General features: G+C 30.8%; 2 protein-coding genes and 1 pseudogene across 2 annotated transcripts; all 3 read right to left on the reverse strand.

The window, feature by feature from the left end:
* Positions 1–1,586: 1,586 nt before the first annotated feature.
* Positions 1,587–7,387, reverse strand: LOC137824927 (uncharacterized; annotated as a pseudogene).
* A 62-nt stretch (positions 7,388–7,449) lies between these two features.
* Positions 7,450–8,490, reverse strand: LOC137824928 (uncharacterized). Its single transcript, XM_068630602.1, has one exon. It carries the CDS (start codon positions 8,488–8,490, stop codon positions 7,450–7,452), a length of 1,041 nt encoding a protein of 346 aa, XP_068486703.1.
* A 30-nt stretch (positions 8,491–8,520) lies between these two features.
* LOC137824929 (uncharacterized) lies at positions 8,521–11,652 on the reverse strand. Its single transcript, XM_068630603.1, has 9 exons — positions 11,547–11,652; positions 11,394–11,444; positions 11,061–11,111; positions 10,882–10,932; positions 10,758–10,808; positions 10,426–10,482; positions 10,132–10,218; positions 9,177–10,048; positions 8,521–8,838 (listed from the first exon to the last, which is right to left on the reverse strand). The coding sequence occupies exons 1-9, from the start codon at positions 11,650–11,652 to the stop codon at positions 8,521–8,523; spliced, it is 1,644 nt and encodes a 547-aa protein (XP_068486704.1).
* Between the last annotated feature and the right edge of the window lie 1,753 nt (positions 11,653–13,405).

A 13,405-nucleotide genomic window follows, 5' to 3' on the forward strand; every position in this document is an offset into this window, starting at 1 on the left:
AAAGGGCCATATGCATAGGTCTCACCTAGGCCCAAAAATCGAGTTGAACTCCCACACCAAAAAATAATCGAGCATACGAAAATACTACCGAGAATCGTGCACTGTTAGTACAACACTCAAAGACAAAACACATTAAAACCAAACATCATTTCATCAAGGACCATGTAAGTCATGGTATTTGCGAAATTCAGTTTGTCATTGCCATCCCTAACACCAACCTATCCTTTAAAGAAGAAAAAATCTCCTCTCATATGAAAGGTGTTGGCATGGAGATCATTCCTGCTATATGGACTATGGTTACTAGACTAAAATATTCTGGAGCAAAGGTGGGAAAAGGCAATTCTTCTGCCATAGAGGACATCAACAAGATGCAGTATTATGTAATCTATCTTAGGAATCTAAACACTTCGGAAAAAGAGTAAGGTATTCAAATCTCCTTGTGAAACAAGCTTTTACTTGTTGCAGGTGAAGAAGATTGTCTTCTCTATTCTTTCAACAACGTTCTTCCATAATTTGGTGGACTAGATGACGTTCTATAAAGATGGCTCTATTGATCATCTCCTGTGTTTATTTTTGTACTTCATCTTGATCATATATACAAGCTTCATTGTTCACACCATTGATTCGGGATCATTCTATTGATGACTCATCAATGTCATGGAGTAAAGTGTCTGAAGAAGCTTTTTGTGCTCCTTTCTAAATAGCTTCAAGCCAAGCTTTCTTCCTAAAGAAAACTTTGAACAAGTAGAAGTGTCTCACAAAGTGGACAACTTTTCATTACTCAAATCAAAGTTAAAAATCACATACAAGAGACTCTTATTTACAGGAGAAAGTCTCTCAAAACCTCTCAAATGAGAGTGTGACAAGTGTCACCACCTTATTGATGCAAATCCTCTCTATTGAGAGAGTGACAAATGTCATGCTTTCATTGGAGTAAAATCCTCTCCATTGAGGAGAGAACATGTGGACCCTCATGTCTTCCATGCCTACATTTATATTTTCACCCCTCTTTAACTATTTTATATCATACATTTTTTTCTATTTACACCTTACTCTACTTTGGCCCAAAACACAAGGCATAATACTTCCTAACTACTCTATACAACTTTTACAAGGCTAAAAAGAAGAAAAGACTCTATAATCTCGTCATTAAAGCTCGATCTTTGTCTATCTTAACCGAAAGTTTCAAGGCTGGATGGTTTTCATAATTTCCTCCCTCTTGAGAAGGATTTGTCCTCATATCTGAATAATGCTCAATGAAAGCAACCTCTATTTATTTATTATTTTGCTCCTGGATCAAATGTCAATCTACAATAGACATGAAACAAATATAAGACAAGTTTATTTATTAAAAGAAAATTAAAACACAAGAAAATAGAAAAGAAATAAGGCCCTTTAATTTTATAAAAGTTTTGGAAAGAAGAAATTGGACCGTTTTCAAAAATATTTGTGTTCACTTTATATTCTTCATTGCCTAAGCAAGGCAATAACATCACAAAGTGTTCTGTTTGAGATTTTTGTGAAGAAGAATGAACATTATGTAATTTAAAAGAAGAGTTCAAAGCATTGCAATCCCCCTTTAAGGATTATTTCTCAGTTTCTGTAGAGAAAATTTTTATATCTATATTTGGTTCAGGTCTAAACATAATTTTTTCTTCAAGCACATCCTCACAAGGTTTGTTTATGGACGGTAAAATATTATCAATATCTGGTTCACTTCCAGACAAAGACCTTTTTGTACTTTCCTTTGCTATTCTTCTTTCCCTATCTTCCTCATATGACCTTTCGTATTTGGATTTGGAGGAGTATCCCTCCCTCTTAAACTCTTTCCTAGAATAAGATTTGTTAGAATAATCTTCCCCAATGGTAGTCCTTCTCTTAAGCTGTTGTTCTACCCTAACACATAATTGAACCAAGTTATCCAAATTTTTAAAGTAATTAAATGGAAAACGTTTAATCCTATCCTAGATTTCAAGGTTTATGCCACTATTAAATATAACAATGGTAACCTCAGGCATTCCCTTGACACTAGCCCTGAATATAAGTAATTCATTTTTATGTCTATATTCCTCTAAAGTTAGATCTCTTTGTCGAATTTTTTGGAGTTGATACAACAACTCCCTTTCGTAGTAAGAGGGAACATGGCATTTGTTAAGGGCATTCTTTAGCTCATTCCAGTATCTAAGGTTAAAATAAGGGTCTTTCATTAAAGAAGTCCACCAATACATTGCTTGTCCCTTAAAGCTCAATGTAGTTAGGGATACCTTTCTATCTTCTTCTACATGGTGCCTATTACAAATTTGATTCACCTTCATCTCCCAATTTAAAAATTCATCTTCATCAACTCTTCCATAAAAGGGAGGAAGGTCGACCCTTTGTTCTCTTAAAAATCTAATCTCCTCTCTCCACCCAAAAGCCTCTTTGTGTTCCCTATTGCTTACTTGTACACGAGATGCATGATTATGATCACTCTTTTTTGAATTAAAAATAAAAAGGTTTTCACAAAAAAAAATTGCTCCAAAAATGAGTGATAAAAGTTTTCACAAATAAGTTTTAAGGTTTAGAAGTTTCTATCAAGATCAAAGAGTCAAGTTTTCTTTGAGTTCACTCTCAGGAAAGAGTGGTGAATCACTTGGATCGCGCTTAAGTACCAACGTTTGTCCTAGTCAAAGATTCCTTAAATAGTCTTAACCAAATTATCCTCAAAAGAAACTTAAAAAAAACAATTTTCTCTTAGATGTGGTGTGTCAAGGATTCTTAATAACCAAAGAAATGTTATCTATAAATGGAGAGAAATTTCCTAAGTATAACATAGGCTTCAAAATAAAAGAACACAAGAAATTAAGCAAGAAAGGAATAAAGAAACTAAGAAACATATGAGAAAATTAAACTAGGTTTGTCCTATGTGAAAGTGCAAGTGACACTTTGAGCCCCTTGACACATTTGCATTGTCTAATGCACGATTTTCTATTACAAGAGTTCCTAATGGGATTGCTTTGAAAACATTTTCCAAAACAAAACAAAAATAAGCAAGAAATTAAACTTTGAACACAAAGGTTTCATGATACAATATGAAAAACAAAAAAAATTATGTTTGATCTTTGTAACTTGCCAAATCTTCCTCTCAAGTCTTTATCACTCTTCTTTTGAACTTGCACTTGTTTGTTCTCTAGAGAGTGATCATCCTTAGCTTAATCTTTTTCTTCTCCAAGATGCTACCTAGCAATATTAGTCAATCTTTTCTAAAGATCACACTAAGAATAATTCTCATCTCAAAAGGTCAATAAAATTCAAATAATGAAAAACTCAAAATTAAGAAAGCTAAAGTAAAGAGATTATTGATGAGACAAACTCATACCTTTTAAAGACTCAAATCAAGAAATCAAAAGCTTTTAAAAAGTAGGTACTAAAAAAGAATTAACTAAAGAATGGTTATAGAATGGATTAAAAAAATAACAATATACAGTCAAATAAGCGCCGATACCACTGTCTTCAATTTCTCATGGCACAAAAATTACTGATGGAAGAGGCCCCAACAACCAAAAGAGAGTCTAGGACCAACCTTGCATGAAGGGCAACCACAAGAGCGTCTAAGACCAACCTTGCATGAAAAGCAGCCAAAAGAGCGTATAGGACCAACCTTGCATGAAGGGCACCCACAAGAGCGTCTAGGACCAACAAGGTCCATGACCAAGAGAGTTGATGTTCCAAGAAGGCCCATCAAGCGTTAGCATAGTTGTATTTGTGGTGCAAATAACATAGCATTGTGAACCTTGTTTAATTTTTGCAAATTAGGATTAAGTTTGGATTACCTAGATTAGTTGCGGTTTCTAGAACCTACCACTCTAATCTAGGTCGGCCATGTGAAGGCTAGGTGGCCATGTGCTCCCATGTGCCATGTGCTCCATGTGCTTCCATGTGCTCACATTTACATGTAATTTGGCTAGCATTTCATTTGTATTTGGCTCTTCAAATTCCAGCCCTCAAATCCTATATAAGGAGGTGCTTGGCTCTCATTTTGTAAGATTAAATTGATTATTGTTATGCTGCCAAACTTGAGTCATACTTTACTCCCTTGCCTAAGATTTAGGTCTTAATCTTCAATCCTTTCACCTACCAAAGGGGGCTGGCCGAACCTCCCTCAATTTCCCTACTCTCATGCACCTCCAAGGCAGCCACACCTCCTAGGAGGGCCTTGATCCATCAACAAATCACTAAGCTTTCGCAAACCACCCAAAAATCACAAAAGAGAAGAGCTCAATGCCATCAATTACTGCACCCAAAATCTGCACAATTTTAACCACAATTCAAAATCAGATAATTACATACCAAGTGTTTGATAATTTGCGCCAGTACAAATTTTCAGGAAACACAATTATTTAGCTGTTTCACTTAATATCACTGATTCAACTGCTCATTAATCAAACACCGAGATAGTAATCAACAACCTAAATCCTTTAACAATTGCTTCAACTAAATGGTTTGTCAACCTATGTTGATTCAGCTGCACCAAAGACAACAGGCGTATGTACTGTAATTTTTTCAAACAATTGGCGTTTTAAAATCACTACAACAAGCAAATCAAATTCCACCAAGGCTTCATTTTTTTAAATTGTTGTCGTCGATTCATGAACAACACAAATTTCAGTATTTTTGCTATTTCTCTGTTGCAAAATCAGAAACTAGGTCAATGAACCAATTCACGGTTGCTTTCCAACATTTTCACTGAACACCGACGATTCACTAAAAAAAATTCCCATATCGCTAATCAACATTGATATTCACCATCTACATTATCAACGAATCATGAACGCAATTGCACTCCTCGTGTGATTTTGTTTTCAGATTTGCGTCAAAAATGAAACTAAAGAGAACCGCAAATGAAAACGCACAACAATCTCAACCATGATTTTGTGAATGGAAAAGGAAAACAAAAGAGAAATTGTTCCACGAAAATGAAGAATAGTGAACGCAAAACACAGAATAAAATGTAATGCGGAGATGAATTTACCAGAGAAGAACAAGTTAAACGCAAGGCACTATTTTGATTTCACCATTGAATTCTTTAAATTCTTTTGCTGATTTTTGGTTGGTCTGTGCCAATTTTAAATTCTTGAATGTTTTATAGTGATTTTGGTTGAGAAAATGGAGAAAAAGAAATGGAAGATGAACGGATAGATACAGATGACGAATATATAATATTCATCTTTTAAAATTACTCTTTAAATAAAATTATTTTTAATAAATGCTTACATCTATACCTATATATAATGCGGGATTCCTCCATGACTGTTTTTTATATATACTAGCGGGCACACAAGCGCTCTCGTGCCTGTGTATCCACATATTTTATGTGTTCATTTATATTGTATTTATATTTAATAACAAAATTAAAATAAGAAAAATATTATTTTTCACACATTTATATTAACAATATAAATTTATAATACATTATGAATAAAAAAATGACATTATCATCATCATTATGTAAAATCATTATACCTTGATGTCAATTGGCTTAACTAATGCGAATGATTGATCATCCTTATAATTGTTCTCGTCTTTACATATTTTGTTCCCTGCGAAAGAATGTCAATTATGAATAAAGTGTAAAATACACACACAAATATATGCAATATACATATATTGATAATTACCTGTTTGTGTAGATAAATGTGTGAATGCCCTGTTTTGTTATCTTCATTCAACTGTAAGGGCTTCTTGTATATTATGTTACCTTTGATATATATAAGAAATAGTGTAAGTAGAATAATAACCTATACTTATCTTTATAAAACGAACAATACCTGATTTTGTGATAACAAAATATCTTTATAAACAACATTTTTTGTAAAATTTCCATCTTCTCCCTCAAGGTATCCTTCTTTAATAAGAATTTTTGTTGAAGCTTGAGAAACACCTCTTGATAGTGCAACATATAGTTGACCATGACTAAAAACGTGTCGTGGAAGGTAAATTCCAACATTAGGTATAGTTTGCCCCTGTGATTTATTTATAGTAATGGCAAAACTTAATTTCACAGGAAATTGTTTCCTAATAAGCACAAATGGGAGACCTGCACTTTCTGTTGTTTTATGTTTAATTCTTGGTAAGAAAGATCTTTTTCCAGCATGTTGATCTGTCAAGATTTCAACATCCAACATGTTCATGTAGAACCCCCGACACAATAATCTCGTCCCATTACATAACCCAAATTTAGGGTCTATGTTTCGCAACAACATTAATGGTGCACCTTTTTTAAGCTTTAAAAGCCACCTGGAGCAATGGAGTGCAAGTACTCTTGTTGGTATAGACTATGTGTGTCTCCTTCAACTTCATCAAATGACAATAGATTATGTTGTTCTCCTGGAAAATGATCGATAATCATGTTATTAAGTATTTCAACATCTTCATTTTTTGGAGTCAATATGGCTCTTTGAACCATATAAGATGCATTCCATGTATGAAATTGCAATTGGGGAAATGTTTCTTGTATAAGTTTTTGTATTGAACTTTCTCCTTCCCATGGTATTGCTAGTTCATCGGGGTATTTTCACCATATCATCAAGAATTGTAGGTTCAATCCCATCTCCAATGCGCATGAGGTATTCTGCAAAATTGTGATCTTGCAATGATCGCATGTTTTGTTGTAAATGCAATACCTTTGTGTTACTCCATAAAGGAGACTTAACAATACATGCAAAAATCATTTGTGCCTTTGTACCCTTTTGAACAACTGGTAGTACCTGGCGAAAATCTCCTCCTAATATCATCACTTTCCCCCAAATGGAGCATCACAATCTAGAATGTTCTTTAATGATCTATCTAATGCCTCTAAAGCATATCTATTAGTCATTGGTGCTTCATCCCAAATAATTACGGTTGTTTCTCTTAGTAGCTTTGCAATATCAGATTGTTTGCTTATTGAACAAAAGGAACCAACTTCTACATTAATAGGTATCTTAAATCGAGAATGTGCAGTTCGACCACCAGGTAATAATGTTGCAGCTATACCAGAGGAGGCTGTAGCTAATATAATTTTTCCTTTACTTTTATAATATGCAATTAATGTACGGTAAAGGAATGTTTTACCGGTTCATCCTGGTCCATCCACAAAAAATACTTGACTTTGCTTACGATGAATTACATCTAAAATGGTATTGAATCTCTGTACATTGTCAACATCTTCATTAGGTATTTGTATTGATAACTCTTCTTGTATAATTCTTGGTACTGAAGTATTTTCAAATGCATCCAATGTTAATGCTGGTAAATCAAAATCATTGATTGTTTTACCATGTTGAATAAGAAGTTCATTCAAATCCCTTAATAGCATATTAACGTTGATGTCCATAGAAGTGCTTCTTAAAGTATAATCTTCTGCCATAAAGATATAAAACTCATTCCAGAGACTTCGAACATCAGTTGGTTCACAAAAAAATAATATGGTCACAAAAACCTCCTTAAAGCATAAGGCATCTGTAAACTTGATGCTTCGACTAAGCATTCATGAATGCTATTATCGCTTTCTAAAAATCCCCATTTTTTAGCTGCTTTTTTAAATGTGGGGCAATATGTTTGATTCAGTGATAATAGGTATTCCCAACTGGTTGGCCCTCTTATATGGGATAACAAAATACGCAAGAAGAATTTTTCTCCTTCTGAAGGAGATACAGTATAAATTCGACCAATAACTTTCTTCCTTGACCTTCTTGGGTACCATTCCTTTTGTCTGTTATGCCAACAAAAATGTTGTGGAATTTCTCTATACAAATAACTTATAGAATGAGGATCTCGAAAATTTAGTGCAAAGAATTGCGTGAGCATGGTTTTGGAGACATTGTCATCATTTAATACATCACTTATGTTCTGATGCTTATAGAAGCACACCTGATGACGATTTGGTAAATGAATTTGTAATCTTTCTACACTTGGATTCATTCTATAAAGTGTAAATCTAAATATTTTCCATAAAGCCTCTGGAGCGCAAATCCATCTAGCATCAACATATTGTTGGACTTCATCTACAATTGATCCTCTACGAACCTCCATTGCTACTCGATCTGGACCTTTGTACACATACTTGTATAAATATTTAATACTTTTAATGCTACTGCACACCTCAAAATTTATATGACAATCATATTTTAGCAACAACCAAGGGTTATAAGGAACCACCCATTTATTGTCAACAGTCGCATTTCTATTTATAGATACCGGTGCATTGAAACGTCTTTTGTATTGTGGATATGAATCAGTACCTTGACGTGTTTCTTCCAAGAACTCTTTAGGATATTTTTTCTTGCATTGATTGTGCTTCATACATGGTGATCTTGAATTAAGAGTTCCACAAGGCCCATGTATCATGTGTTTTAGTACAGCTTCGTGCAACTGTGGTTCTTCTTCACTTTTTGGTATCTCTGCTCTAACAATGCTATCATAATCTTCTGGATCACGTAATTTATCATTATCGTGTAAGATAAGTAACATATGCACATGGGGTAGTCCATGTTTTTGGAATTAAGTCACATACATGTAACTTTTAACTTTTCCAAGAACTTCTTTATCGATCACATCTTCCTTCAATTGTTCAAATTTTGCACAAAATATTCTTGTGAGCAAGTCAGGACGATCTTGTGGAGTTTGAAAATTTTTAAGTTCTGATGAAATTTCACTCCAAGAAGGATTGCATGTCATTGTAAGGAAAATATCAGGTTTACCATCATGAGCAACAATTGTCATGCCATCTTCATATCGTTGGGTCAAGTCTCGACGACTACCAATAAATGATGATGGTAATATTGTCCTTTGTCCAACATTTCCTTGAATAAAAAAACACTATGAGTTTTGATATATTTATATGTAATAGATGTAGTATGTTACAAATATTATGTACCTGTGTGAGTTTGTCCTTCGTGCAAAGCATCTTGCAAACCTTGATACACTTCAGCACAAATATTATTTTGATGATTTTGAATCCATCGTAACCTTCCTGCTTCAATCTTGACATAGTTGTCTACAACATATTGTTATAAAAGTCGTCCCGCTTGTAATATTGTAGATTGATCATTGGGTCGAATCTACATTGAAGTAATCATGTATGTGTATTAATTTTATGATACAACATTGATAAGTAAATTGTTGGAAATGATATATATAATTGTGTTGGAAGTTACCTGAACCATGTAGCTATAATATTCTCGGCATGAGATACTTTGGCCATTAAGATTTTTTGTGTTGAAATCCCAACCATATGTTCCAAAAGGAAATAATAGTGGATATTGTAAAGGGTCATAATATCCCACAGTTTCTTGAATGTTTATTAAGTTCCCATCATGACTTACAACTTTAATGTCTCGTCCACGTGTCATTGATTCTGTGTCCCCAGTAACAATAATTGCTGCCACTTGAGATGCAGTTGGAAGATTATATTGTGGTTGATTGGCAGGACACTCTTTAATGAGTAAAGTACATTCATGAATATTTTGTTCTTGAGCAAGTTGTATAAATACATGCACAAATGGATTGCACTGATGTAGTATTTGTTGCAACTTATTAACAATGGTTTGATGAAGATGAGGAGTTTCCAACATCCTATTTTGTAATTCATGTGCAATGTCATAAATGTACAATTGCAAAAAACGTGGCCTGGAACCCTCATTTGGAAAAAACCCTCCAATCCTGTGATACATTGCACCTTGAGCACGAAAAATATATATACCACGACCAGTTGCAACTATATTTTCATCCATGTGAACACCAAGTGAAGTGAATGAAAGCACATGGTTGTAACTTCTAATATGATGTCTAAAATGTCTACTTTCAGAAGAACAATCGGAAAATATTTGAATCAACTCATCCGGAGCAGTAACATGTGGAAGTATGACTTTTCCACCCGAACAACACATATCACGTGATTCATGGTAAAATAATCGTGCATGACAATGTGCACATGTAGTCGGAGTAGACAATTGAAACATTACCATCGCCATAGTATTTCTAAAATTTCGAGTTGAGTTATGCATCCGTCGAAATCTATATTGCATTCCTACATGTATAATAATTTGTCAATAAAGTTAAGTATTTCATTGAACGTCCATCACGTAAATATTGCGATAAAAGTATACTAACCATGTTCAATGTGAATGACATTTGTATTACTTGGTCCTGCTTCATTATCATTTGATCCTTGAAAGTTATGTGGTGTAAAAGTATAAGCTGTCAAGTTAAATAAATGAATGTGCACATGTAGTCAGAGTAGACAATTGAAACATTATCATCGCAATAGTATTTCTAAAATTTCGAGCACAGTTATGCGTTCATCGAAATCTATGTTGCATTTTTACATGTATGATAATTTATCAAAAAAGTAAAGTATTTCATTGAACTTTTATCGCGTATATATTGCGATAAAAGTATACTAACCATGTTCAATGTCAATGACATTTGTGTTACTTGGTCCCGCTTCATTATCATTTGATCCTTGAAAGTTATGTGGGGTAAAAGTATAACATGTCAAGCTAAATAAATGAATAAAATTATATAGAAAAAATTAAAGCAATAATATGTGTTACCTGCATTATTTAATGACCGAGCCAAATGTCAAATAGATGACAATGTCCTTCCTGAAACCAGAAATTGTAATGTGGATAATATTGTTTCTCCTTTCTCTATAAGTTTTTCTTCGTATAGATATTCAATTTGTCCTTTAAAAGATTTTTTGGAAATTGACATCTTATGCATAAAAGTGTACTAACCAGGTTCAGTAACATGTGTGTTACTTGGTGCTGCTTCGTTATCGTTAGATCCTTCAAATATCAAGTTAAATGAATGAGTGAATAAAACTACATACATAATCAAGTTATATAATATTTTTGTTACCTGCGTTATTTATTGATCGAGTCAAATGTCGAATAGATGTCAATCTCCTTCCTGAAACAATATTTGTCATAGGAATAGTATTGTTTCTCTTTTCTCTATATTAGTTTTTCTTCGTATAGACATTTGTTTTTTAAAATACTTTTTGAACATTGACATCTTATGCATAAAAGTGTACTAACCAGGTTGAGTAACATGTGTGTTACTTGGTGCTGCTTCGTTATCGTTAGATCCTTCAAATATCAAGTTAAATGAATCAATGAATAAAATTATATATTAAAAAAATTATTACAAAATAATATTTGCTTTGTTATGTAATATTTTTGTTTACCTGCATTATTTATTGATCGAGCCAAATGTCAAATAGATGTCAATCTCCTTCCTAAAACAATATTGGGATATGAATAATATTGTTTGTCATTTCTCTATAAGTTTTTCTTCGTATAGATATTCCATTAGTCTTTTAAAATATTTTTTAAAAAAAATTGACATCTTATGCATAAAAGTGTACTAACCAGGTTCAGTAACATGTGTGTTACTTGGTGCTGCCTCGTTATTGTTTGATCCTTCAAATGTCAAGTTAAATGAAGGAATAAATAACACTATATAAAAAAAAATTAAAAATAATAATTGTGAAAAGTTAAATGTTTATATAATATTTTTGTTACCTACATTATTGATTGATCGAGTCAAATGTCGAACTGATTTCAATCTCCTTTCTTTATAACTTCTGCTCTGTGTAGATAGTTCATTTGTCCTTTGTTTCATGGTCATTCTTCGTCTTATGTTTGCAATATTTAACTTCAAGTTTGGTTTTGTCGTTCTACTCTTCATCTTTTGTATTTATATTTTCGATTTTGTTGTGTAATGTATTAAAATGTAGAAAACTAATAAACATTAGAAAAATTATTTAAAAAATTCTAAAATATAAATCAAAACTAAAACCAAAACAAATTATAAAAACACTTTTGCAAACCAAGAATCAGTAATGCAATGCGCAAGAAAAAAAAAATAGTATGTGACAGAAAATAGATAGCTAAATTAAAAATATTTTCAGAAAATATTTTACAAAATATGAAAATAAATATATAAAATATGATAATATTTAAAAAACACTTTGATCTACATATTAAATATTGTTTATATAAATGAAAAAATATAATTAAAAAATATCTTCATATAATAATTCGCAAAATGTAAAAATAAATATATTAAATATAGATAATATTTTAAAAAACATTTTCATCAATATATTATTTAAAAAAGTAGCGTAAAAAAATATCTTTAGAAAATATTTTTCAAAATGTGAAAATAAATGTATAAAAAGCACCTATATTTTCCATTTGGTTATGTAATCTATTAAAATGTAAAAAAATAATAATAAACATTAGAATAATTATTTAAAAAATTCTAAAATATAAATCAATACTAAAAGCACAACAAATTATAAAAACACTGTTGCAATGCAAACATACATATAGCAAGAAAAAAAAATATGTGACAGAAAATAGATAGCTAAATTTTAAATATTTTCAGAAAATATTTTACGAAATGTGAAAATAAATACATAAAATATGATAATAATTAAAAAATATTTTTATGTATATATTATTTAATATTATTTATTTAGATGAAAAAAATAGATAGCGTAAATAAAAAATATATTCAGAATATATTTTTCAAAATGTGAAAATAAATATATAAAATATGAAATTATTTAAAAAAAAATTTTAATCCATATATTATTTAATAGTATTTATTCAAATTTTATCCTTATAATATTTATGTTTTATTTTATTATTTTAAAAATATATGAGAGGAGATATTTGTTATTTTGTGACTTCTTTATTTTTAAAAACTAAATTTTAAATTTTAAATATTAAATTTTAAATTACCTATATATAGGGGATCTCCCCTTAACTATCAATTTAAATTTAAAATAATGAATTTTAAATTTTAAATATTAAATTTTAAATTACCAGATCTCCTCTTAACTATCATTTAAAATTTAAAATTTAAAATTTAAAATTTTGAATTTTGAATATTTAATTTTGAATTTTTTTAAAAACTAAATTTTGAATTTTAAATATTAAATATTTAAAAAACACTTTGATCTATATATTAAATATTTTTTATATAAATGAAAAAATATAATTAAAATATATCTTCATATAATAATTCGCAAAATGTAAAAATAAATATATTAAATATAGATAATATTTTAAAAAACATTTTCATCTATATATTATTTAAAAAATTCTAAAATATAAATAAATACTAAAAGCACAACAAATTATAAAAACACGGTTGGAATGCAAACATACATATAGCAAGAAAAAAAAGTATGTAACAGAAAATAGATAGCTAAATTTAAAATATTTTCAGAAAATATTTTACGAAATATGAAAATAAATACATAAAATATGGTAATATTTAAAAAATATTTTTATGTATATATTATTTATTTAGATGGAAAAAATAGATAGCGTAAATAAAAAATATATTCAGAATATATTTTTCAAAATGT

The sequence above is a fragment of the Phaseolus vulgaris genome, chromosome 8 (assembly GCF_000499845.2).
Source record: "Phaseolus vulgaris cultivar G19833 chromosome 8, P. vulgaris v2.0, whole genome shotgun sequence".
NCBI lineage: Eukaryota > Viridiplantae > Streptophyta > Magnoliopsida > Fabales > Fabaceae > Phaseolus > Phaseolus vulgaris.

Coding starts and splice junctions, on each gene's coding strand:
- LOC137824928 (XM_068630602.1), bottom strand. CDS start 8,490: ATGTTACTTATCTTACACGATAATGATAAATTACGTGATCCAGAAGAT.
- LOC137824929 (XM_068630603.1), bottom strand. CDS start 11,652: ATGACCATGAAACAAAGGACAAATGAACTATCTACACAGAGCAGAAGT. Junction 11,112..11,393: donor CACACATGTTACTGAACCTG/GTTAGTACACTT, acceptor TGATATTTGAAG/GATCTAACGATAACGAAGCA. Junction 10,483..10,757: donor CACACATGTTACTGAACCTG/GTTAGTACACTT, acceptor ATAACTTTCAAG/GATCAAATGATAATGAAGCG.